The sequence below is a fragment of the Lagopus muta genome, chromosome 16 (genome assembly GCF_023343835.1).
Source record: "Lagopus muta isolate bLagMut1 chromosome 16, bLagMut1 primary, whole genome shotgun sequence".
In the NCBI taxonomy this organism is placed as follows: Eukaryota; Metazoa; Chordata; class Aves; order Galliformes; family Phasianidae; genus Lagopus; species Lagopus muta.
In genome coordinates, this window is record NC_064448.1 from 13,460,708 (window position 1) to 13,484,682 (window position 23,975).

A 23,975-nucleotide genomic window follows, 5' to 3' on the forward strand; every position below is an offset into this window, starting at 1 on the left:
GGGAGCTGTAGGTCAGGTGCGAATGGAAGTTCTCTCCCCAGAGGCGGCGCGGCCCGGCACTGCCGCCCACAGCTGCGGCTCCCCCAATCTCTGCGGGCGACCGCGGCCGGGAGCCGGGCAGCCCGCCCAGTTGCGAGGGAGGCGCGCTGCGGGGCGGGGCGGTGCCCCGGAAGGCCGCAGTGGTTCCGGGCCGCGAGGCGCCATGGAGTCGCTGTGGCGGCTGAAGCGGTTCGACGCGTTCCCCAAAACCCTGGAGGACTTTCGGGTGAAGACGTGCGGCGGAGCGCTGGGTGAGCGGGCGGGCGGCGGCGGCGGCGGCGGCGGGCGGGCGGGACGGGGCGGGGGCTGACGGCGCTTCTCGTGTCCCGGCAGTGACGGTGGTCAGCGGGCTCATCATGGTGCTGCTGTTCTTCTCGGAGCTGCAGTACTACCTCACCAAGGAGGTGAGTGGCGGAGAGGGCGGGGAAAGGGCTCCGGGTTTGTCTCCCGCCTCACTGGGGCTCTTTGTTTTTCTGCAGGTCCATCCCGAGCTGTACGTGGACAAATCGAGGGGAGATAAGCTGAAGATCAACATCGACGTCGTTTTCCCACACATGCCCTGCGCCTGTGAGTCGAACCGCAGCGACGTGGTGCCGCCCTGCTGGAGGTCGCTGCTCCAGCTCCTCACTTGGGGTGGGATGCGAGCCCAGCCCCGGGCGGCGATGGAGCTGCTGCAGGATGGGTGAATCGCTGCTGAGTTGTTAGGGGTGTTTGCAGCACGAGGTGCCGTTGCTCTGCGCCTGACTCCCACTCGCAGCACAGCAGGAGGCTGGAGGTGTTGGAAACCTCTGCTGTTCCCTGCAGAGCAACCGTCAGCATTACAGCACAACACGTTGCCACAGGCACCCCATGGTGCTTGGATGCCAAGGCCAGGGCTCCTGAATCATCCTTGTGAAAAGGGGACACGGGAGAACGTGCTGCTGTTGGAGTGGGGGTGAGAGGACGGAGGAGGGCAGCGCTCAGCTGGCTTTGAGTGTAACTCCCGGGCTGCCTTTGCACCAATGAGTTTTCAGGAGGAAGGTTTTGATTATTTGCCTTTAGGATTTCTATGCTAAACGCTGTGTTTGGAACAGTCATTTAGGCTGCAGACGCAGTATGTTCCATTTTCTGTAAGTTGTTTGGTCCCAACCATACATCTCCATCCAATTTTGGCACATTCTTATCCCTGCTAAAAGATTCTGTATTTTCACTGGTTGAATGCTTTCTCAGATTGCCGCAGGCCATGAGAAATGTGCTTTTACAAACCACTTTCCTCGCTGGTTTCAGATTTGAGCATCGATGCAATGGACGTAGCAGGAGAACAGCAGCTGGACGTGGAGCACAATCTGTTTAAACAACGTTTGGACAAAGCTGGCAATCGTGTGACTCCAGAGGCTGAGCGACACGGTAATGTGCTTCTTTGTATGAATGGGTGCTCTTGTAGTCTGTGTTACTTGTGCTTGTTTTGACTTCCATGGGAACAAGTGACAGCTGAAGAGTGCTTGAACACCATAGACTCTTCAAGAGTTTGTAGCATCCAAATCTATTAAACTGACAGATCAGACAAACTCCTGTTATGGTCGTTGCTTTTGAAAAGTAAATCTTTACCCAGTCACTCTGATACTGACAGGGAGTCGTGGATGGATTTCAGGAATGAAGCTGCTGATGGTCTTTTGCTGTGAATCAAGCAGCTGTGCTCACAGAACTTGAGTTTGCTTGTATCGTGCAATGACTGTGGGCTGACAAATGGGACCGTCTAGTTAGAGGAAAGAGCATTTCTCCAGGGAGAGCTCCAGTGATTCGACCTTTCAGCCTAAACTTGCACCTTACTGTGCTCAATTCATGTGTGTTAATACATACATGATAAAGTTGTATCAAATAACACTTCTGGGGAGGTGCTATGATCTCATGGCTGTCCTTAATTTTGCTTTTCCTTTTCAAAATGTGAGGTTCTTATTACCTTACTGTGGGTTAGTGTAGTTCTGTATGTCAGCATAAACTGGATTTATTGATTTGTATCACTAAATACAACATCAGATATGATGTTAGAGGGCAAAACTAAGCCAAGAGCTGAATAATCACTGCGTGTGAGCATTGCTCTGGTTTGGGTTTGTGGTGAGTGTCCCTGTTGTGTAACTCAGCAGCTTTTCTGTATTCAGAGGTTGTGGCATTGAAATTTGAAGCATGGGGATGAAAACAGCTACTCTGTATCCAATTCTCTGTTAATCTGTCTTCATTAAGCTCTATGATTGTGAGTTGATTGATAGTCAGTTTAAATTCGGCTGTAGCAATATAGGTCTTAAATGTAGTCCAACTTAAATAATACGTGGTGCTATTGGGAGGCAGGACAAGACAAGACACTGTTTCTAGACGTGCCTTTTCATTTGGAATCCTATTTTGTTTTAGAGCTGGGGAAAGAGGAAGAAAAAGTGTTTGACCCCAGTTCTTTGGATGCTGATCGTTGCGAGAGCTGTTATGGAGCAGAGTCAGAAGACATTCGGTAACCACAGCCCTTTCTGTATCTTTGTAGCACTTGAGGGAATACTTCTAAGTTGCATGCCTGTTTCTTTGCAGAATGTCTGTGAAGTTCCTGCAATGAAATCCTTTGTGTTCTGAGAATTCTGAGGACTGCTGTGCTCTTGTTACACCTTGTGTAGCTGTGTATGTAGTGCTTAAGAATGGACAATTAAGTTCTGGTTTGTGTACGTCCATACTCAGGGTCAGTGCAACATTGCTCACCATCATCTGGATGCCTTGGTATGAAAGTGGTGATGGCTCTGCCTTCACACTCCTGCTGCAGGCTTTCCATCCTTACGTGAGCATAAACTCAGTGTTCACTGCTCACGCAGACAACAGATGGGTCATTTGTGCTCCTCGTTCCTCCTCCCTGCAGGTTGCTGTAACAGTGGGTCCTGGGTTGGGCTGAGTTCTGAGTACCCTTCAGTCCTATTTTCTATCTGATGATACCTTGTTTGTCCCAGCTCTTCAACTGCACTGTTCCCTGCAGATGCTTTTTCCGTCTTGAGGGGTTTTTCTTCTATCAGCAAAACATAGAACCAATGAAAATAAGTGGTGGTTTTTTGTTTGCTTTGTTTTCTTTCCTCTGGTGACCAAAATGTTGTCCAGAGGTGGAAAGGTATTGAGGAAAGTTTAATGTTTTGTCCAGCTTTGACAATCATGGCTTAAAAACAGAGGAAAGGAGGAGCAGAAATGGGCAGGTGCTTTGTTCACTCAGGGAAACACAAAACTACTCAGAAATGTGGGACCCTGATAGCATTTTTGTAGGAAATCAATTTCCAGGGAGCAGCATGGCTTTCTAAATGGGCAAAGATCTTCTCAGACTTGAGAACCATTTTAAAATGGCTTGTGCCCTTGCATCAAAAGCTCAAAAAATAAATCAGAAAGCTTGAGCTGCTTCAGAACCATTAGGTCAGCCTTCAAGATCCAGTCCACAGTGTTTGCTTTATCACTTTGTGGAAGAAGTCCACCAAATATCCGAGTCCTGAGCAGAAGCATCTCCTTTCTGTGGTAAAGATACTAAGATGGTACTTGTGCTTTTGCAGATGTTGTAATACTTGTGATGATGTCAGAGAAGCCTACAGGCGGCGTGGTTGGGCCTTCAAGAACCCCGATACCATCGAGCAGTGCAAGAGGGAAGGGTTTAGCCAGAAAATGCAAGAACAGAAGAATGAAGGCTGCCAAGTGTATGGTTTCCTGGAGGTCAATAAGGTGAGAGATAAGTTCTGTTGTATACCTGCAGCGTGAGGCTGACTGTGAGAAGGCAGAATCTGGGTGTTCCTCTCCTTTTCCAGCTTTAGGTGTTCATGTGCTGTGATACAGTGACCCGTGGGCTCAACAAAGGACTTGCAGCTGTAAAGAAATGAGGAAAAGCAGTGGGAAGGGAGTAATCCCATTTCATTGGGCTGTAGGAAGAATGCGGGCCTGGAGTAAGCTTGGCTTTGTCTATGTGTACAGCTGCTGTCAGTGCCAGCGAGGACTGGCACGTGGTGTCTGTATCCCTCACACATTCCTGGATGTAGTTTTAACAAACTGATTAGTGCTTTTATTTTTGCAACCAGGTTATTTTCGTGGCTGTGTACATTGGGTCACTGTAGTTTATTATACTGAGTTGGGGTTTTATTTTGTTTGCTTATAGTCTTCCTCGCTGTCCCTCTGTTATTCCCTCTCTTCCGTGCTATCCTCTTTTAGGCAGTTCCCTCCCAGGAAAATTAATTCCTCCTTCTGATTTTTATGTCTACTAAAAATAATCTGTGTAAAACAGATCATTACTCATATCAGTAAGTAATTATGGCTTTCAGCATGACTGTGCTTGTGAGGAACAGTGGAAATAGCATCTGCTGGTAGTGTTTCCTAGAAAGGCAGCTTGCTTGATATCTGGTTTAAAAACCAAGAGGAAAAAGCCAGCACCTATCTGGCTGCTTTATGTATATGGATTCAGAACTTTTAATGACTGGTGACTGTCTTCTGCAGGTAGCTGGAAATTTTCACTTTGCACCAGGAAAAAGCTTCCAGCAGTCTCACGTACATGGTAAAGTATTTTCTGGTTATTGTAACCTTTCATTTCTAAGTGTGTCTGACCGTTGTCTTGGGGTGTCTTTGCTTTGTGACCTGAAAGAATAGCAGCACTGCTTCAGTGGGGAGGATGTTGGAGTTTTGGCACAAAATTTTAGAACTATCATGAACAAACAGAACGTGGGGATGGGAGAGCATGGGAGAGGTGAGTTCCATAAAACTTCACTGCTCAGCTCTGCTGTAAACCACACTTGGCTATGGTGTTGAGCCCAGGACCTGAATATCAGAAGGGGTGATAACTGAATATGTGGAAGGGGCGTTTGTAGAATATCTGAGGATAATTTGAAAGCAAATCAGAACTTATTTTAAGTTGTAATGAGTTTTGTATGTCTAAATACGAAGTGTCCGGAGTAGTGATGGTAGTTGATTTATGCTTTTTGTCTTTACCTGGAATTGGGTGAAAAATATTTGTGGTTTAACAGAATGTTTTCAGTTCCCTTGATAAGGTTTTCAAGGCCTGAAATTTCTGGTAAAGATTTGACAAAGAGCTTTGATTTTTAGCTTGATTTTTCCCTACCTTACCCTTCATTATAGTGTGGTCTGTTCCACTGAGGTAATGCTCAGGGGAGATTGCACTTTGTTCTAGTAACTGTCTTTGAAGGAAAACAAACAAGGCTTTGAGCCATTTCTACAGATTAAATGATGAAGCATTTCTGTGCAAAAAGCTCATCTGCTTTTCTCCACGTTAGTCCTTATAATGAAATATGTCACTTCTGGCAGAACTTAAAGCAGTCTAAGAGCAGCAGCCTTCCTGCAGCCAGTATTGACCCACATGTGGGTGGGGGCAGGACGGCTCTCATGTGTGCAATGGAAGTCTTGCACAACTGCAGTGGAAAACTGAGGGCCACAGTGGGTGAGAGCAGGAAGAGCAAGAAAGGACTCTGTAGTTCCTGCAGACCTTTTGGAGGCCGAGTTCAGAATGTTGCTGTTTTCAAGGGCAAGGAAAAGGAGTAGGAGGAGAGCAGGGGGGCGGGCAGACCTGCTGCTTTCTGGCAGTTCTCTCACACCAAATACTAAAAATGGCCTCTGATAATTTTCTCAAAGTGCAGCAGGCTCAGAGCCTGTTCGTTCATAAATGAAGCTGAGAATGTTTTTGTCCTCAATATAGCTAACATCATGTCTTCACTAGTTTTTTTGTAGTTTACAGAGAGGAAGAGGATTGGATTTTTTGTTGTTGTTGTTTATTTTTTCTTTCCTTTTCCTGTCATAACAAATAGCAAACTGAACTAGTATTGGTCAGTGCCTAAGAGAAGTCTGAATATTCTGAACTGCTATTATGTAGAATCCACGAAAAATAATAATTCCACTGTTGGATACGTAACTGAGATGACTGACAGTATTTTTGCTGCTCTCTTCTATTCCATACTATATTGAACCAGTAGAAAATAGGAAGGTGAGCACTAAGTCACTGCTATGGGAAGTGTTTTCCATCACAGTGCTCTCCATGCCTCGTGGTGGAGAGCTGTGCTGTTAATCCAGCTGATGGTTAGACCTGTGTCTGTACTTCTGTTTGATGGTGGTCCTCAATTGCTAAGCTAGCAGACTGTCAGTTTCTTACACTGACACTCTCCTCCTTTCTTGAGGATTACTCTAGTTTAATGTATCTCTGGATAGGGAATCTGTACAGGCATCTTCTCAGCAAAGCAAAGGATCCTATTCAGAAGTTTGTTTGTTAATCTGACCATAGATGTAGTTCTGGTCTCAGCTTCTGATTTTGTATCACTTGCTTAATGTTAACACCCTCAAAACCATCCCTTCTCTCCCCAGTAGAAGTGAGTTGAAATTGCTTTTTTTGAAAGTAGATTAAGTAATAGGAGGGTATATAGGACTAACACACACAAAAAAGGACGAGTACAGGATGAGTACAACTTGAGTTCTATTTAGTTGTACTAGATTTAAGTGCATGTAGATCAATCTTTATCCTTTTTTTGTTTTGTTTTAGTAGTTGCACTGGGTTAAATGTGACCCCAAAGAAGCTTGTTTTTCCACAGATGGTTATAATGTCTTATTTGGACTTCTTTTTCCATGCATACTTTTCTCTCCTTGCTTGTATTTTTGTTCTCATAGAGTCATAGAATCACCAAGGTTGGAAAAGACGTCCAAGGTCACCCAGTCCAACCATCCACCTCCCACCAGTGTTTCCCACTAACCCACGTCCTCAGTACAACATCTAAACATTTCTTGAGCATCTCCAGGGTCGGTGACTCCCCCACCTCCTTGGGCAGCCCATTCCAGCACCTGGCCACTCATTTGGAGCAGAAATTCTTCCTAACATCCAACCTGAATCTCCCCTGAAGGCCATTCCTCTCAGCCCATTGCTAGTTACAAGGAGAAGAGGCCGACCCCCACCTCACCTCAGCCTCTTTACAGGGAGCTGTAGAGAGCTCATATACTCATGTTTTGTCCCCAGAAATCATTTGCCAGAAGGAATACTTTTTAGAACCTTAGGAGAGGTTTGAAATCGTGTTGAATGTGTGAGGAATATAGGTTTATAAAAAGATGGAGCAACCTTGCCCAGAGTTCATCCCATCCCTAATTTAAATCGTTTGGCTTTGGCTTGTGGGAATTCCTTATGTTTAAATGGAGAAAATCAGAGGAAATCAGAGGTCCTGTTTTGACTAGGAAAACTAGGAAAAAAGATTGAATTTGCATTAGAGTTTGCTAATATTGCCTAAATATGGCAGCCTAAATCAGAAGAATCCTAACAAGTAGTCATCAAAATCAAATTATCAACAATTGATCTCCTTTTTCTCTTTTTATTCGTTTTTAAATATTTAATGAGTGGGTAATCCTCATGAGGAGACCTTCTTAAGGAGTTCGCTGCACATCAGGATTCCTCAGTTGGATCTGCTTTGGGCTATTTGGAATTACTTCCTGTCAGTGTGATATTGGCATGCGTTCATGTCTTAAGGCAAGTTGGTGTTGACCAATGGGAATCAGAATTTTGGAAGAGGCAGCCTGTGAACCTGATGCTCTTAAGAGCCACAGGTGTATCATTGATGTAAGGGAACATCAGCTGAAACGTGTTCAAACTGTATTTCACTTGTGTTTGTGCTAAGGATTTCTCATACAAATCAGGACCCTCACGTCTCAGGCTCTCAGAAAAATTCGTTCTCAATCTTATAAGCATGACCCAGAATTGTGTCTGGGGTGCCCTGATGTTCTGGTCGTGTTTGTGTCAAAGGACCTCTGATGGTCTCCTGGTAATCTTTTTAGCAGTGTTTGACATTTTCATGTTTGAACTGTTCTCCTCCCTGTCTTTATGCACTGTTCACGTATCTGGAGGAACTACAAGTGCTGGAAATACTGAAAAACAAAAACTGTTTAAAAAACTTTGTTCACTTTGAAGAAAATATGTTTTGTCTTTTTTTTTGTTCTGCTTTGTTTCTGCTCGCATGAATGTTAAATCCAGGTGAGATTATTTCACTTCACTTACTGTTGTTTGCATGGATGCTTTTCTGTGCTTGTATGTAACCTTTTTTCATGTTCTTTTGATGCTGATTCCATATTTGTTCGTATGTGTCCAACCTAAATGAAAGTTATGTGCACAATTGTTAAATACAGCTTTGCTTTCTGCTTGGTTTCTCATAATCCCAGGCCATGAGGTATGATGTAATTTGAAAGCTGAGGGGTGGTGTGTTTCTGTCCTTAGTTAACTGATCAGAAATGTCAGGCTTTGCTGGGTTAGTGCAGGTTTTGTCCATCCATACTCACATTTTTGGTGTATCTAAGCAGTGACACTGGATTTTGGAAGCACTGAAAACTGGCTGCTTGAAAGCTGCACTGTGGTGCTCCATCATCAGTGTCACAGAAGACTCCTCCACTCCTGAATGTCACCCTGATGGTCTTGGTTTATTCCTCAGACACTGTGGTCCAGTTGCACTCAGACATCCCAGGTCTTTAGGAGGACTGAAGGAAGTTATGAGGAGGACTGAAGTGCTTCTCAGTAAACTTTTTGGCACTGAAACTGGAGCCAAAAGTCCTTGCTTGTGCCAAGGGAAAAACCAAAGTCAAACATCAGTGATATCTGCAGTCTTTTTTCCCACTTGTTCATTGGTACTCGCTGAGATTAGGTTTGTTTTACTGTTGTCTGCTTCACAGGCCTTGGATCCTGAACTGGAATTTTCATGTCCAATTTATGTAGGATACTTCAGATTTGGGGAAAGTTCTCTTTTCACTTGTGCCTTTGTAAGGACAGCCTGCAGCATCAGCTGTGCCTGTTCATGGTCCTGCATATCACAGCTGTTTTCTTTGCAGCAGCTCACGCCTTTCCTCAAAGAATGTTTTCTATCTCAGGTGAAAAAAATAAATGGTTAAATGATTAAATTAAATTATGTAGTCTTTTAATCTCCTGAGCAACCATCTCCTGCTTTGGATATGCAGCTTGGCAATGAGCTTCCAGCACGGGGCAATTTTCTTGGTGGTGGTTTCCTCCAAAGAGGTGATCCTGTTGTCACTTTCTTCCTCCTTGCTGCATTCCTTTTAGTCAAGAGGAAGCTGGAGCTTCTCGTTCATCCTTCAGACCGCCTTTGGACCATTCAGTTGCAGGGGTGTGATTGTTTCTGTTTCCTAGGGAAGTCATTCCCCATCATGCTGTATTGACAGCCAGAGAGATTTTCTTAAAATATATAATTTGATTCCTTCAAATGCCTAAAAAAACCCACTGATATTGGTGACTACATTCAAAACATTCTGTCTTTAAGACACGCTTCCAGTGACTGTGACAGTTCCTGTGAATGAAAGCAGTCATGAATGTGATCCAGATGTTGTGCTTTCCTTACACCCTACGTGCTAAACTGAAGGAAAGAAGTTACTTTGAAGGCACTTTTGTGATTACCACTTGTTTTCTTCATTTGTGGCAGATTTGTTCACTTCTTTAATAGATTTTTTTTGACAGTTGAAACATATTTGAAAGCATCCTTGGATAAGACCTTGAATATCTTGTTTTGTGTAGCTTCAGCGATTTGAGTTTTCAGTTACAAAATGGGCATATAGTCTTTGACTGGAGACTGATTATCACTTTTTGGTCCCTTGGTGTCTTCTGCCAAGAGCAGGCCAACTAATTCCTTCTGCTGTCCATTGCAGCCTCCTGTTCTTCTCCAGTCCCAGAGCCCTACTGGCTGTGGGGCTGTGCTGTTGCACAGGACTCTACAGACACCAGGACCTCAGCTGAGCTCTTCTTTGCCCATCAACTATTTTGGAAAAGAAAGTGGGAACCAAAACCACCATCAGTGAATTTCATCATGGAGCTGGAAATCCTCTGGATGATCACCTGTACGCTATTCCTAACTTCTCTTCCAAAGTAGTGTTTGTTGGAGAATTTATAGTTTTCATCCCCAGACTGAATGGAGGCTGAATTATTATTTCATCCCTAGAAGTGCTAAGGACTGTCCTTTTTACATTGGTAAACTCCTTTCAGTGTTTGTGTTGGTGCTGAAAGACTCAAAGTCTCACTCATCCGCAGATGGACCGAGCATTTCCAAAGTAATGTGTGTGGTTTGGAGACCACAAAAGCGGCGATTCCATTTGCCACTGGACTGCCATCTATCAGAGCTGAGGTTCATCACTTGTTGGGAATGCCTGAGGTTTGTCAGGCAGCTGTGTGGAGGCTCTCTATACCTTCCATACCTCCTCCATAGCAAAGCCTGTGCTGTCACAGAAGCACTACCAGCAGTGTAGCATTTGGCAGAGAGGGGTGGGAGCTGTGTCAAGTGTTCAGAGGCCCATCTGCTTGCAGGTATAAATCTGTGGTTATTGGTTAATCGTGCACAATGTGAGCATACATGTGAATAGTCTCTTGGAACAACAGCAACAACAAAAAAGGAGGTTGCTTAACAAAAGTTAGTAAGCCTTGAGGTGTGCTGCCCAAGCACACGTTTCCCACCTTTCCAGGTATTCACCTTTGCTGGGAGCTCGCAACTGAAAGAACAAAAATGTTGTGAATGTAAATGTTGACAACACCTGGAGAGCTTTGATTGCTGCCAAAATGGCCTTTCCTTTATCCTGAGGACTTGAAAGACTGAGAAATCTGAATACAAGCAGCAGTGCTGCCTGGCATGCTGCATTGGAGCTTTTATTAAGAAATGTGGACATCCCATGTATTTTTCTATTTGGTGGCTAATTCCTGCATTTTTGTTTCTCTCTTACTTTTAAAATGATTCCTAGTCCCTATATTTGGCCTTTGGCTAGCTAGGGAGTCTTTTTACGTGGCCTAGCAAGTGCACCAGCAAAGCTATTGTGCTTCTGCTCTTCAGTACATGTTTTAAATACTGTTGTATCTGAATCTCTGCTTTTCATTGTAAAGATCTGAATGTTTCTCTTTTCTCTCCCACTCTGCTCAATTTTGCAGTGCACGCTGTTGAGAGTAAGTGTTGCTATTTTTTTTTAATTTTTCCCCCAAAACTACATACTGCAGTACAACCCAACTCCTGTTATTTGCTGTGCCCGTAAATCTCCTTTGGGAGGAGCTGTTGATCTAGGCTGGGGTTTGAGAAGATGTCCTGAAAGCTGAAAGGAGACCCGTCTCAGGTCATTCATGTCTGGTAATTGAGGTCACCCGATGGGAAAGGTTGAGAATCTTTGTCTTACACAATGTTAATATGTCACTGTTAGAGGTAATATATTGGTAGATGTCCTGTGCAGGTGATGTAGTTGAGAGGCACGTGGTGACAGGTCGGAGGGAATTCTGCTTTTTGAAGTCATATGGGATAATTCTCTCGTTTAATCTCACTTGTACAACAGGTTGGAGAATTGCTCTTGGGAATTCATTCACCAACCCTTCTGAATACTTAGTAGAAGGTTTTCCAAGGGTCTGTAAGGCACTGGATTTTTCAGAGGGTGAGAGAGTCCTGGTAATTGCAGGTTGAGATGTGGTGTTTCCACTCAGTAGAACATCTGGTGGAGGGGCTGAGGTGCTGTGCTCTGCTCTCTCCATCCCCCAGCTGCAACACATTCTGTGCTGCTCCCTGCCTCAGCACCCCTCACACCACAGCCTCATCCTCCTCCTCCTCATGTTTACAGGTGAGCTTTTTCTCCCCAAAAATCCATCCCCAGCATGAAAATGGGTGACCTCACTCGTTTCACAGCACCACATTTGGGTAGATGTGTCTCGAGCTTTTTCCAGTTTTAATGCATTTATTGGCAGAGTCCTCAGTGGCAGTGAGTGCAGTGAGTGAGTCAACCCAGCAAAGGGCTGAGTTGCAGAGCCCAGGAAGCTCTGTGGTTTTGCAGGTCAGAAATGTGGGATGGGAAGAACTCTTCAGGCAAACAGCAGCCTTAGAAATGTGTTACTAAAACAGGGAAGTAAAGAAGTTATATAAAAATACATAGACTTCTTGACAAACATAAGGTCTCTTATAGGCTTCTTGGTTTTATGTGGCTAAGCACTTAGGCACAGTTACAGAAGGGAAAGGACATGCTTATATTTCTCTGGAAATAAGTCTTCTGCCCTAGCTGACACTCTCTTTAAGATCTTCTATTTCCTTCTTCTGTTTCTTCTCTAAGCATACTAAACAGGCTTTTGTTAAGCAAACTCTGTTTAGCTGTATATTTATCTCCAACCTAAGCTGTGTGCATATGTGCTTAGCATAGTCCTTGGTGATCAAAGATGAATATCACCTGGTGGCAGACTGGATTGGAACCCAAGTTAATGAATTGTGCTTTTTCACAATTATAAATCATTTATTGCAAAGGTTTTATGAAGTGAGTAGCTGGTGTTTGATCTCTGGAAAGCATTACAGTGGAGCACTGTGGGGAAATTTAATGTGGAAAAGTCCTGACTTGAGTCCTGCACGACGTACACCTGGTGTGATGGGTTAGTGAGCAACTGGTCCTTCTCAAGGGCTTCTCTTGAATGTCTCTGGTGCTGCACTATAGCTGTAAGTTTGTCCTCCTCACTGGTACTCAGCTCCCTCCTCGAGTGCTAACAAGTGCAGCTATTGGAGCTGATGAGCGCAGAGCTGTAGCAGCAGAGCAGTGGGCAGGAGTGCTCCTGTCCCTGCTGTGTTGGCAGGCTGTGCCAGAGGTGTGCAGCCTGGTGATTAGCTGTGTGTTGAAGCTGAGCTGGATGAAAGTGTGTCCTCAGCCCGAGAGATGCTTGTGGTGGCCTGTTGTGCTCTCTGATGTGGTTCTTGACCACAAGGAGGCTGGGAGCAGGTTGAGCCATCAAGAGGAAGGTGAGAGACAAAGACTTCTGGCGTTAGGCTGAGTTGAGCTGCAGGTCCAGCATGGGCAGGATCTCCATGGAATTCTGTCACTGACTGAAGATTGGCTGCTGCTGGCAGTGCAAAAAGCAGTGACACTTCGCACTCACTGACAGCTAACCCACTTAGCTTGGCTTTATTGCATAATACTACAACAAAACAGTGTACTGCTGGAAATCATAAAGAAAAATGTAATCCTGAGACCATTTCCCCATTCCTTCCTTTCTCTACCTACTGTTTCATATGCATTTCCAAACATTTGGTTGGATGTTTTTTATCTTTTTTTGTTTGGTTTGGGGTTTTAAGCCCGAGGAGTTCTTTGATCCAGCTGCTAACAGACACAGAAATGATGCTAATGGCAGGGGTAGATCTGCACACTTGTCAGGGGCACCTCATGTAGATAGAGCCATAGAATCACCGAGGTTGGAAAAGAGCTCCAAGACCATTTTGTCCAGCCATCCACTTACCACCAGTATTTTGAGACCTGTGCTGCTCTGAGCTCGTCGTAATTCAAAACCATTGCCTTAATTCTGATGGCTGCAGCCTTGGTTTCCAAGCACTGAAAAGTTTAGCTGTGAAATGCAAAGGGTTCTGCCTAGATCAGAGCTATAGGAAGAAGACTGTAGCTCAGGCACAGTGTTTCCTTTTCCAACAGTATGGTCTCTGCTCTGCACGTATGAATCTTTTTGTAGTAAGGTTTATGTAAATACAACTGAAACTTCTGTTATTTTATTGAAAGATGTTATGAGGGGAAAAAAATGATTTCACAGTGTACTTGTTGAATGAAGGTTTGTTTTATAAGAGAGGTAGTTTCAATCAGTTCTTTAGCTTTGCAGCCTTTCTTATGCTGTTATCAGAAACTATTTGAGGGGAGCATTCCTTCATTATAATTATTATTCCTTATTAATAATGCATCTGTTTGTGATCTGACTCCATTAGCTCAGAAAATGGAGCAACTTTGGATAAGCCTGGTGGGAGCATTCCTGAAATCTGGTTGTGTTTTCATCCTGACACTGAGGCTTTTTTCTGGCACTGCAGTTAAGTAGCCAACGAAAAGAGGTCAGTTCTCTTAGCAGTGCTTCCCATGGCCCATTTCTTTGCAGGTGTCCTCCACGTGCGTGGTGCTGGCCGTGCTGCTGTCCTGCTGTATGCAGGAGTGGCTGAGGGCAGGTTGAAAGCTGGCCTTTCAAGGACTCGTCCTTTCCCTGTGTTCTCAGGGCAGGAGTGGCAGTGCTGATGGGCTGCTGGGTGCTGATGGCTCTCGGTTGCTGTTGAGCTCTGTAGGGTGCTTTCATGCAGTGTTAATGCACGTGCTGCCCTCAGCTGTTAGTTTTATTCTGTCGTTTTTCCAGCAGTTAGAGGAGTTCAGCAAGAACTAAAATGGAGATCAGGATTGAGGTAACAATGAACTTTTCCTTGCTTGACCCCAGGAATTTGTTTTTGCCATATGTTAAGAACATGTTCAGGCAATAGCTGAAATATCTGATCTGAATAGACCTGCAATTGCGTTCCTCCGTTCTAGCAGTGGGCAGGCAGTCTGTGAAAGGACTCGAAGCAGTTGTCTGTCATATGTCCACCTGCAAGCAGGAGAGACACCCCGGTTATTTTTTTGCCATTTTAATCAGCAGTAGCTAAAATACAGATATGCTTTGATATTGTAGTCTGAACTACATTGTTAAACTGTTTTTCTGTTACAGTTCATGACCTCCAGAGCTTTGGACTTGATAACGTAAGTGTTTCCAAGATAACTTCCCAATTCTCTCAGTCTGTTTTCCTTCTGGATTTCCCTACAGTTGCCATGCTGGGAGCTCAGTGTGCTGATCCCATCTGGCTCCAGGCTGTATGCACCTAGGCACAGTGTGGGACTTGCTTTCAGGCAGGGTTCTACAGTGTGATCTGGGACATCTTCATGTTGCCTGGCAAGTCTGCTGCTCTCTTCTTAAGGCTACCTCAATTTTTAATTCTGCTGAATTGGTTGAGGTTCAGTTGTGCTGTGAGGAAAGCAGATGATACCCATACCAATGGCAGTTGACAGTTTTTTGCTCCTATGCCAGGGAAAGGAGTGAATGGGAGAGCTTGCTGTGTGGGTGGGAGGGAGAGACACACAGATCTGAGGATTTGGAGTAGAAAATGGAGAAATTCCACATCGTGCAGTCTTCCATGAATTAAAAAAAAGCAAGTGCCTTTTAATTTACTGTTAGGAAACACAGAGTAAGGGAGGGCCTGCTGCAGCAATGCTCAGAAAAGCGTTCTGAATGTGAACGTAAGGCCCCTTGCTTTGCCCCTTGGATGCTGTGCATTGTTTGAGTTGTCAGCATTTCTGTTTCAGATCAATATGACGCACTATATCAAACATCTCTCGTTTGGAAGGGATTATCCAGGTATTGTGAACCCTCTGGATGGGACAGACGTCACTGCACAGCAAGGTAAGAGCCAGCTGGGGGAAATCTGTCTAAGAGTTGGTATTAATGAGAGTTAGAAGGGGAATGAGATTCTCAGTCTTAAACAAGAGCCCTGGCAATGCTGCAGAAGACTTGGACCACTCCACCTCTTTTCTAAAGAGCTTTTTCTGAAGGATATGCTTCTGTTCATCTGCAACAAATCACCTGTGTGTTTTCTTCTGATTCTGTGATCTTTCTGAAAGATCTCCCTTTTCAGCATTAATGGATATACAACAGAAGGTACAGCATGGTATCATTAAATGCCTGTGTCACACGGGGGGAGTTCTGCCTGGCTGATGTGTGCAATAAGAGGCAGCCACAAGCCACAGGATAGAGAAAAAAAGCCTAAGAGTGTTGCTGGAGAGCTGTGGAGTCTGTCTGACTCTGATCTGCCTGATGGTAACAGCTGAACAGCTGCCATTGAGTTAAAAAATATTGCTCATCTTTGCTAGGTAGCTCTTGCTGGCTTAGGAAGGAGGGATGGTTCTCTCCTTGTGGTTTGTTCACACAAACCTGCTTTGTATGCATCTGCACAGATCATTACATTATTTAGATCCACTGCATTGTGCAAACTTTGTCTGTACAGGTATTTGGGGTGTTGTTATGCAATAAAGCGTAGAGACATTGGTGGTTTGGTTCAAGGATTGTTGCCCCACCTAAATCTGTTCTTTTATTTTTTTTTTACCATCTATTTAGTTGTTGTACCCAAATCAAAGGACCCAAATCAAAATAAAATAGGGAAAAATGAAAAGGTGTCATAATGCTGTTATTTTTCTGTGGAGCAATAAACTCTGAGATGGAGCCCATAGCTGGTTGCTAAAAGTCTCTGTATGCTAAAGCTTTCCATGCAGGATATAGCTCAACAGCAGGTGGATTTCTAAGGAATTACTAGGGCTGAAGATGCAGGCAAAGCAGATTGAAGTTCAAATTTATGTTTATTGCTATGATATTGTAGGTAAGAATTACTTCTATAGAAATGAATGAGTAGCATTCTCTTTCTGAGGAATTTCTGAGGAAATCAGTTTTCAGAGTGACTGCTGCATTCCACATTTCGTAAGAGAACTGAAGGGACGGATATTAGGGACATGAACTTTACTATCATTGAAAGCCCACAGTTGCTACTGCACAAAAACAAAAAAGGTTATTGGACAAAAGCTGCCATGAACAAAAACATGCATGGCTAACCCACCAGGTAACCTCTGCAGCAATTCACAGTTGATCACAGTTGTTAATTGTGTGTCTGTTTGCTTCTAGCTTCCATGATGTTTCAGTATTTCGTCAAAGTGGTCCCTACGGTTTATATGAAAGTAGATGGTGAAGTAAGTGCCTTTTTTTCCCTATTGCTTTGGCTTGTTAGAAAAATCAGAAGTTACTGTTGTGTCTTTTCATGTTTCCTTGTGCTCACACGGGAAAAGAGGTTGTGTTATTGTGTGTACATGCATGTTTCACACTCTGCCTGTACCATAAGAGGTGAAGCAGCCTGGGCTGATATTCACCCCTTTTTGCACAGTGCAACATGGGATGGACCCAGCAATATCCTGTGCAACAAAGTATTTCTCCTCTCCTGCTTTATTTTTGTGTATTATAGAATTTGCTTATTCCAAACGTACATGTATTGAGATTCAACTGTCTCATCTCCATGAGATCTCTATGAGAGTAATTCAGTAGGATTAATCAGCATTTCACAGATCTGAAACTTGTCTCTTAGGTTTTCTTCTTCTTTAAGCATAGCACTTAATCCACTAATCAATCTAGAACAGGCAAAAGCCTTCAGATTTGGTCTTTGTTCTGACTCTCTGGTGGAAGCAAGACAGATTGTTCAAACTTGCTTCGTTGAGGGACCTCAGCAGAAACAAGTTGCTGTGGCATAATCTTGTCTGCAGTGTTACTGCAGTGATTAAGCAGATCTCTGCCCCCATCCCACCTAATTCAGAGAAGCCACACCGTTTGTGTCATGTTCCTTCATGAATCCTTGTAGTGCCTGCTCAGGAGAAGTCCAAGCACCAAGGAGCAAATGTTTTTTTGGCAAGTAACCTAAGATGAGCTCGTCTCCAGTTTAAAAGTTTCTCCTTTACCTTTCAAAAGAGGGCAGCTGGATTTCCAGCCCCATTTTCAGAATATGCTCTTTTGGAATGAGTAGGATTCTCGAGGTGAGGTGAAGATGCTCTGTTCTTAACCCAGCTGAGACAGCAGAAAGAACCGTGATTGCTTTCACTCATTTGGAAGCATTTGTTTGGGTTGCCGTTATTCTGCAGGGGATCTTGGCTGCTATGGAGGGCTTCTTAAAAAGAACAAACAGGTGAAAAAACTGTCAGTTATCAAGATCTAAGCCACTCTGTAGTCCTAGGGCAGCAGAATGATGGAAATCACCATTTCTATTGCAAAATAGAGAGGCAGCAGCTCTGCTGTTGTGTGGACTGGTGTACCCAGTGTGCTTATCTATGCTGTGAGGATCAGACAGATGACCTGTGCCCCAGTATTCTGTGGACATTCACACCCAAAATGACTTAGCTCCCCACTCAAACCCCAGGTTTTGTCTCTCTCTATGGTCCATGCCCAACTTTGCTTTAGCATGGAGCCAGTTTTCTCTGAGATGAAACCCACATGTGGCAATGGGGCTTCTTCAGTGCAAGGACTGATCTGCACGTGGATGAAACTGTACCAGAGTTCCCTCATCCTACAGTCTTACAACACCACAAACCCCACAGCAGTGGGTGCCAGTGCACCCTCAGGCTCTTCTCACATTCTCAAGCAGTCAGAACAACATCCTGCGTGTCAAGGCAACCTTCATGTTGCTTTGGGCACCTTGAAATTGAAATCACTGGCAGAGTATTAGTTATGTCAGAGGCTGTGTAGGAGCCACATAGGTGCAGTACAGACATTCAAGTGAAGCTATCCTAAGCAGTGTGGGCAGAGCAGTCCAACGGTGGATGTAGGCTGTATTTCCTCATCTGGACTACAGGTTGAAGCTGTTTGTAAGCACCGGCTTCTTATCTGATAAATCCTTAAGCAGACCATTCTTTCTTAATACCCTGCCTTTCTTGGGCCTATCTTTTTTTTTCCTGGGAGAGATGGAAGTTAGTTGCTATGAGGCAGGACTGGGAGAACCCTCAGATCATGTTTGAGGCTAGTTCTGCTTGGATCCAGGTCAGCTGTGCAGTTTGTGTGAATTACTGAAATTCCTCAGATACAAAGGACAGTGCGTGTTGAGCCCTAAGCTTACAGCTGTCCCCCAGCCTGCCATGGCTTACAATTCTGTGGGTGAAATCTCACGTGTAGAGCTGTCATTCACTTGTCAAAGGATGAGTTCTGTCAAAGTAATTGCTTTTTAGTCTCCAGGAGAGGAATCTATGCAGGCCATGATGCTCATACTTAGGTAACTGTGGCTCGAGTGTGCTGCCAAACAGATGCCAGGACCTGTCCTACATATTCAGTACTTGCAACCCTCAAATGTAGAATTTGATAAAGAAACTGAATGGTGTCTTTTTCAGCTTGAATTGTACTTTGTGTCAGGCAGCTTATTTGAGAAGATAGAACATAATTTATCTGCTTTAATAGGACCAGTATGAACAACCTGTCTAAGAATCACAGAGCACAGGAAAATATCTTGAGGTCATTTTTGATGAGCCATCTTTGTTCTTCTGCAACTCCTGAAGCTTTCCTTTGTTTATATATTCTTTCTTTTATTTTTTCTCTCACTCTTGAATGTATACAGCCTTCTCAAACTCAGATTTTGTTATATTCTTCCCATATTCCATTTATGATTCACAGAGCAGTATCTGAATATTCATTTCCATCTATTTCCACGGAAATTCAGCTGCTGATGGCCAGCCTCTCCGCATTCAGTGTTGTGTCCTGATGCTACATATGAGGAGATAATTTATTGTTGTATCGTGTGGAGCTCATGTGTTAGCTCTTAAAGGACCTCAGAAGGGGGCTGTTATGCTGTTTGTGGACTTGAAACTGGAAGAGACAGTAGGAGGTAGAAAGCTCAAGGAGGCCAGCACTGCAGGAATCTGGCTTGTCCTCAGACTGTACATCAGTGCTGCTTCCTGAAGTTTGCTTAGGTGGTAGCAAATTGGCAGAGGCTGATGTGGCCTTTGGGTTGAAGTTTAGGAAGTCATCTTACAGCAATTACCTGCCAGCACAGAGCAAAGCATCCGGCCTAAGGACTGATGCACAGTTCATCTTTTACCTCATTCAAGCTTGACTTTAACCAATATCAGTCAGTAGTAAACAAATCAGTAAATAATAGTAAAATTAGATTGAATTCTGCTGGTGCTGATTATGACTCTTGCAACTGTGACTACTGTCATGAGCCCACAAGAGAGGGGCCCACAGCAACAGTGATGTGGTTCACTGAACTCATGTTTTTAGTAGCCTTCCGTATTCCCTGTTTACAAAGTGATACTTACTGCTTATGTTTCCTCCAGGTGGTAAGGACAAACCAGTTTTCAGTTACACGACACGAGAAAATAGCCAACGGGCTGATAGGAGACCAGGGTCTGCCTGGTGTGTTTGTGCTGTATGAACTGTCACCCATGATGGTGAAGCTGACGGAGAAACACAGGTAAGAATCATTTCAGTGTATTTCATTCCCCTTGCATTGGTTTTTGTCATTTCCCATAGCTTAAAACACAGCTGCAGATGCCTGAGAGTCAGCCAGACCCCTCCACAACCAGCAGAGGGAATGGGACGCTCCCAGATACAGTTCCTTTCACTGTGAACATCTGACAGGGATGGGATCTGGGGTTGTCTCATACTACCTGGAAGGGTTTGATGCAGTATCAGGATGGAGAAGTGCAGAAGTCTGGTATGATGGCATTCAGTTCAGTCTGATTTCCTCAAAGTCTTTTTTAATAGGAAGTCTGATTTTATAGAGGAAAGCCAACATGATGAACAGATACAGATGCAACTTTACCATTTTCACTGTCCTGGAACATCTCACCAGCACCTATAGAGCCACCCACTTTGATCCAGCCTATTCACTTTACATTTGCAGTAGCTTTTTTGCACGTTGTAGTCAGCATGGAACCTGTTCCTTCCAGGCTCTCATTTAATCACAGGCTTGCAATTACAGGGAGATAGAAGGGATTGTAGCTACCCAGTCTTTGGGGATCATAATGAGGCACAGCTTTTTCTATGCCTTGTAGTGTGTCAGTATGCGTTTAGGGATTTTGTTTTTCTTGTACAGCAGCCTGATGTGCATTCTGCTGATCAAAAGAGGCTGAAATCTTAGGGATGAGAAGCCCATTCTTTGGGGTTTGTAAGTTCAGTATGTGCCTCCTTGGGTTGCCACTGAGCTCATTTAAATGCACTGAATGCAGTGGTGCTTCTCAGTAACATTTCAGTGATGAACTCCATCCTGTAGCCAGTAGGGGTTGTTCAATTGTTAAATCTGTTGTCAGTTATTAATGCTTATATAATGCATACTTATGTAATATGATTAACATAATGTTAATTATGAGTTAGTTTGTATTGATGGTTACTTATCTGTCATACTGGTATCAGAGCTGATGATGGTTTCTTAAATTGTTTTCCTCATTCCAGGCCCTTCACACACTTCCTCACAGGAGTTTGTGCCATTGTTGGTGGCATATTCACAGGTACTGCATCTTTAAATCCTTTTTCTCTCTGATTATTTGCCATCTTATTCTTTCTTAACTCTGTGTAGCTGGTTATAAATCCCCTTTTGCTGGGGAAAGGTGACTTCAGCCTTCAGGAGGCAATGCAGATGTTCTGCAGAGCTGTGGGAGTATTTCATTTTGATGCTCTGGGAGACATTTTGTTTTCAAATAATGCACTCTTTCATTTGCCATTTAAATGTATCTGTGCCGTTTTCCTGGCCAGATTGGTTCTGGAAGCAGGTGGTTTCTTTCATGCTGACCTGAAGTCCATAACATCTCTGGAATGAGGTCCCCAAGGGCAGAGCCATCTCAGAGTTCACCAACTGTGTTCCCAGACACAGGAGCTCCACTGAATGCTCTGCAGGGCCCAAAAGAGGCCCTCGCAGCTCCTGGGCTCCCTGAGGAGAGGCTGCTCATGCGGAACCGTTTGCATCTCTGGACTTTGCCATCGGTGTTGGCTTCTGGAATAGCATTTACTCAGTTCCATGCACATGACAGAGCCCAGCCTTGGTCCAGCTGATAACCCAGGGTGCCCTGAAACACTTGGAGACATTCTCATGGAGATGAGGGCAGCAGATCTTGCTGTGCTGGAAGCTCTGTAGGAGTCCAGCCACTCTGTATCGTATCCCTGCATTCCATAACACCTGTATCTGCTACATCACACTTGGATAACATGATACTGAGGTTGCTGTCTATTAAACAGGATTTGTCTGCAGCACGTTTATTTGATCATGATCGTTTTCATGCCTAACTCATGCAAAGGCTTTTTAAAATCACTGTGACAAATTCAAGTTTCCTCTGTCAGTGATTGGGGCTAACAAGCACTTCGTGCTGTCTGCTGCCATACACTGTGGTCAGACTGTATGCTGGAGGACAGATCAAATCAGCTGCCTGACAGTGTCTTTGTCACAGCATCAGATTGGTTTCACAAGTATTTTCAGGGCAGAAGATAGTCATCAGGGTGTTACTGAAAGACCAGATAGCAAGATTGGAAGAGTAATCAATTCCTGTCCACTATTCCTATCTACTGCTACTCCAGTATTAAAATGTCTGTTTATGTAGGGCCAAGTAACCACTTATTTCTTAGATTGGAAGTGCTGAATAAATAAAACAACCCGGGAACATTAAGCTTCACAAAGGCATTGAAAATATCTTTGTTTACTGGCTCCGTGTTCTCTTGGGTAGAAGAGAGGGAGTAGACAGAGTGCCTGGTTGTGGAAGCCACTGTGACAGATGCAGGGTAGTCTGGATTGTGTGGTGCAGAAGACCCACTCTGAGCTTTTCTCTGCTCCCAAACAAGCACAGTTAATAGGTTCCTTCAGTGTACTGGTGGGAGAGATTTGGGGTAAACTGCTGCCGTCTCCTACAAAGGGTGTCCATGAAGGGCAGCATGTGTTTTCTCAGGTAGAACAGCTTGCTTTTGAGGTTGCTGTGAAATAGCAAAAGGGAAGCATTCCCTTGGCCAGCTGGTCAGGGCAGTAGAATGGCACAAAGCTCTCAGAATCAGCTTCCTCTCCAGACCTTCCTCACTCACCTGCCAGCAAACGTGGCTCGTCTTTGTCTCATCTTTTCTTCTTTGAGACACGGCTTTCCAGATAACCACGGCCACCTCTGCCCTGCAGGCTGGATCTCATCTCTCCTAATGAGATGTGGATGTGGGTCTTCTGAGCAGCAGCTGCTTTCTGTCAGAGGGAGCTGGAATTCCTGTTGCTGACAGAAGGATTTGGCTTTTCGTGCTGTGGGAGATCTCTGTATTTGAGGCTCGTTTGGCTCGATCTCGTTTTTCCTTCTAGTTGCAGGATTCATCGACTCCCTGATTTATCACTCAGCACGTGCCATCCAGAAGAAAATTGAGCTTGGGAAGACAATATAAACAATGACCTCACTGCACACAGACAAAAAACTGTAAGGAGAACTAAACAGGTTTTACAAAATACGTGTGATCCTCCAAGTGCATGTGAGGTTTGGAATTACCAGGTGGCCCCAACTGCTCTTCATGTCTCATCATCCGTTGTTTGGCATTGATTTGTGGATGGAACTGCTCAAACCTTGCTGCTGTGACGTGACTTTAGCCATCTCGTCTGGCTGTGCAGACCCTACTGAAAAAACCCTTTTGTGTCAGTCCGTCTTCATCCAGTTTGCCCCCTGCAAAAGCTGCTGGAGATACTTCAGGAATAACTGTACTGTGTTGTCAGATCTGCAGTGGATCGAATTTGTCATCAGAAACCTTTCTGACAACACCATCTGTCTTTTTTTTTTAATTGCTCCCACAGATATTTCGGAATGTGCTGATGCTGTGTGCCAGACCTCTGTGAAAACGTGCTGAGTGCCGTGTGCTTCCCTTCCAGCTGCCCGGAGCGGTGGGGAGGGACGTGGCGTTCAGGGTGTGCTTCTGTCCCGTGTGGTCCCCATTTGGCTCAGATTGCTCTGCCTAGCAGAGATGCAAGCTGATGTATGGATGAGAAAAGAAAAAAAAGCTTGGCATTTTAACTAATTTTTAAATTGGATTGTGTTTTTCACTTCCCCTCTGTCTCTGTTTTGTAATGCAGTCCATCCTGTGTGTTTTGGTAAGGCATTTGGAAGAATCATTAAATTATTTGAGCCAATCCTGAATTGGAAATTATAATAAAAACTACCTGCATTGTGGCAAAGCGTGGCAATAATGGTGAATTCTGTTCTTTCTTGATTGTGACCTACACAAGCGAGTAAAGAGTGTGTGAAATCATTCTGAGAGGAACTAGAAAATAAGGGAGACATTAAAAATTACAGATTCCTGCCTCAGTTTGAGGGAACACAGACTCGGTGCTCTTAATCTCGGCTCTAAATTGGCTTTGGTGTTTACTCTGCACTTAGTGACTGGCACAGTTCACAGTGCAGTGTGAGCACAGCAGGCACAGGATCAAATGATGCAGGGGGAAAGCTTTAAAATAAGGTAGAACTTTAGGATAAATACCATCAGTTTGTAAGCAGAAGCTTGTTTTTAATTAGTTAAAGAGAGCTTTGAAACAGATCATACAAAAACCTGGGCGCAGTTGGATGTGTGGATAAGGTGTGTGATGAATCTCCATGCTGGAATACTGGAACGACTGCATAGA

At 44.2% G+C, this 23,975-nt stretch overlaps 1 protein-coding gene across 2 annotated transcripts; it reads left to right on the top strand.

Annotated features, from left to right (window-relative positions):
• The first annotated feature begins 154 nt into the window (after window positions 1-154).
• Window positions 155-23,531, top strand: ERGIC3 (ERGIC and golgi 3). 2 transcript variants are annotated; one of them, XM_048962618.1, is made up of 14 exons: window positions 155-290; window positions 373-443; window positions 519-606; window positions 1,306-1,425; window positions 2,425-2,518; window positions 3,582-3,747; window positions 4,510-4,567; window positions 10,961-10,975; window positions 14,510-14,541; window positions 15,142-15,238; window positions 16,508-16,572; window positions 19,687-19,823; window positions 20,804-20,859; window positions 22,674-23,531. In XM_048962618.1, exons 1-14 carry the CDS (start codon window positions 203-205, stop codon window positions 22,751-22,753), a joined length of 1,167 nt encoding a protein of 388 aa, XP_048818575.1. In that variant the 5' UTR covers window positions 155-202; the 3' UTR covers window positions 22,754-23,531. The 2 variants fall into 2 exon arrangements, with proteins under 2 accessions (XP_048818575.1, XP_048818576.1); XM_048962619.1 differs by lacking the exon at window positions 10,961-10,975.
• Window positions 23,532-23,975: the final 444 nt, after the last annotated feature.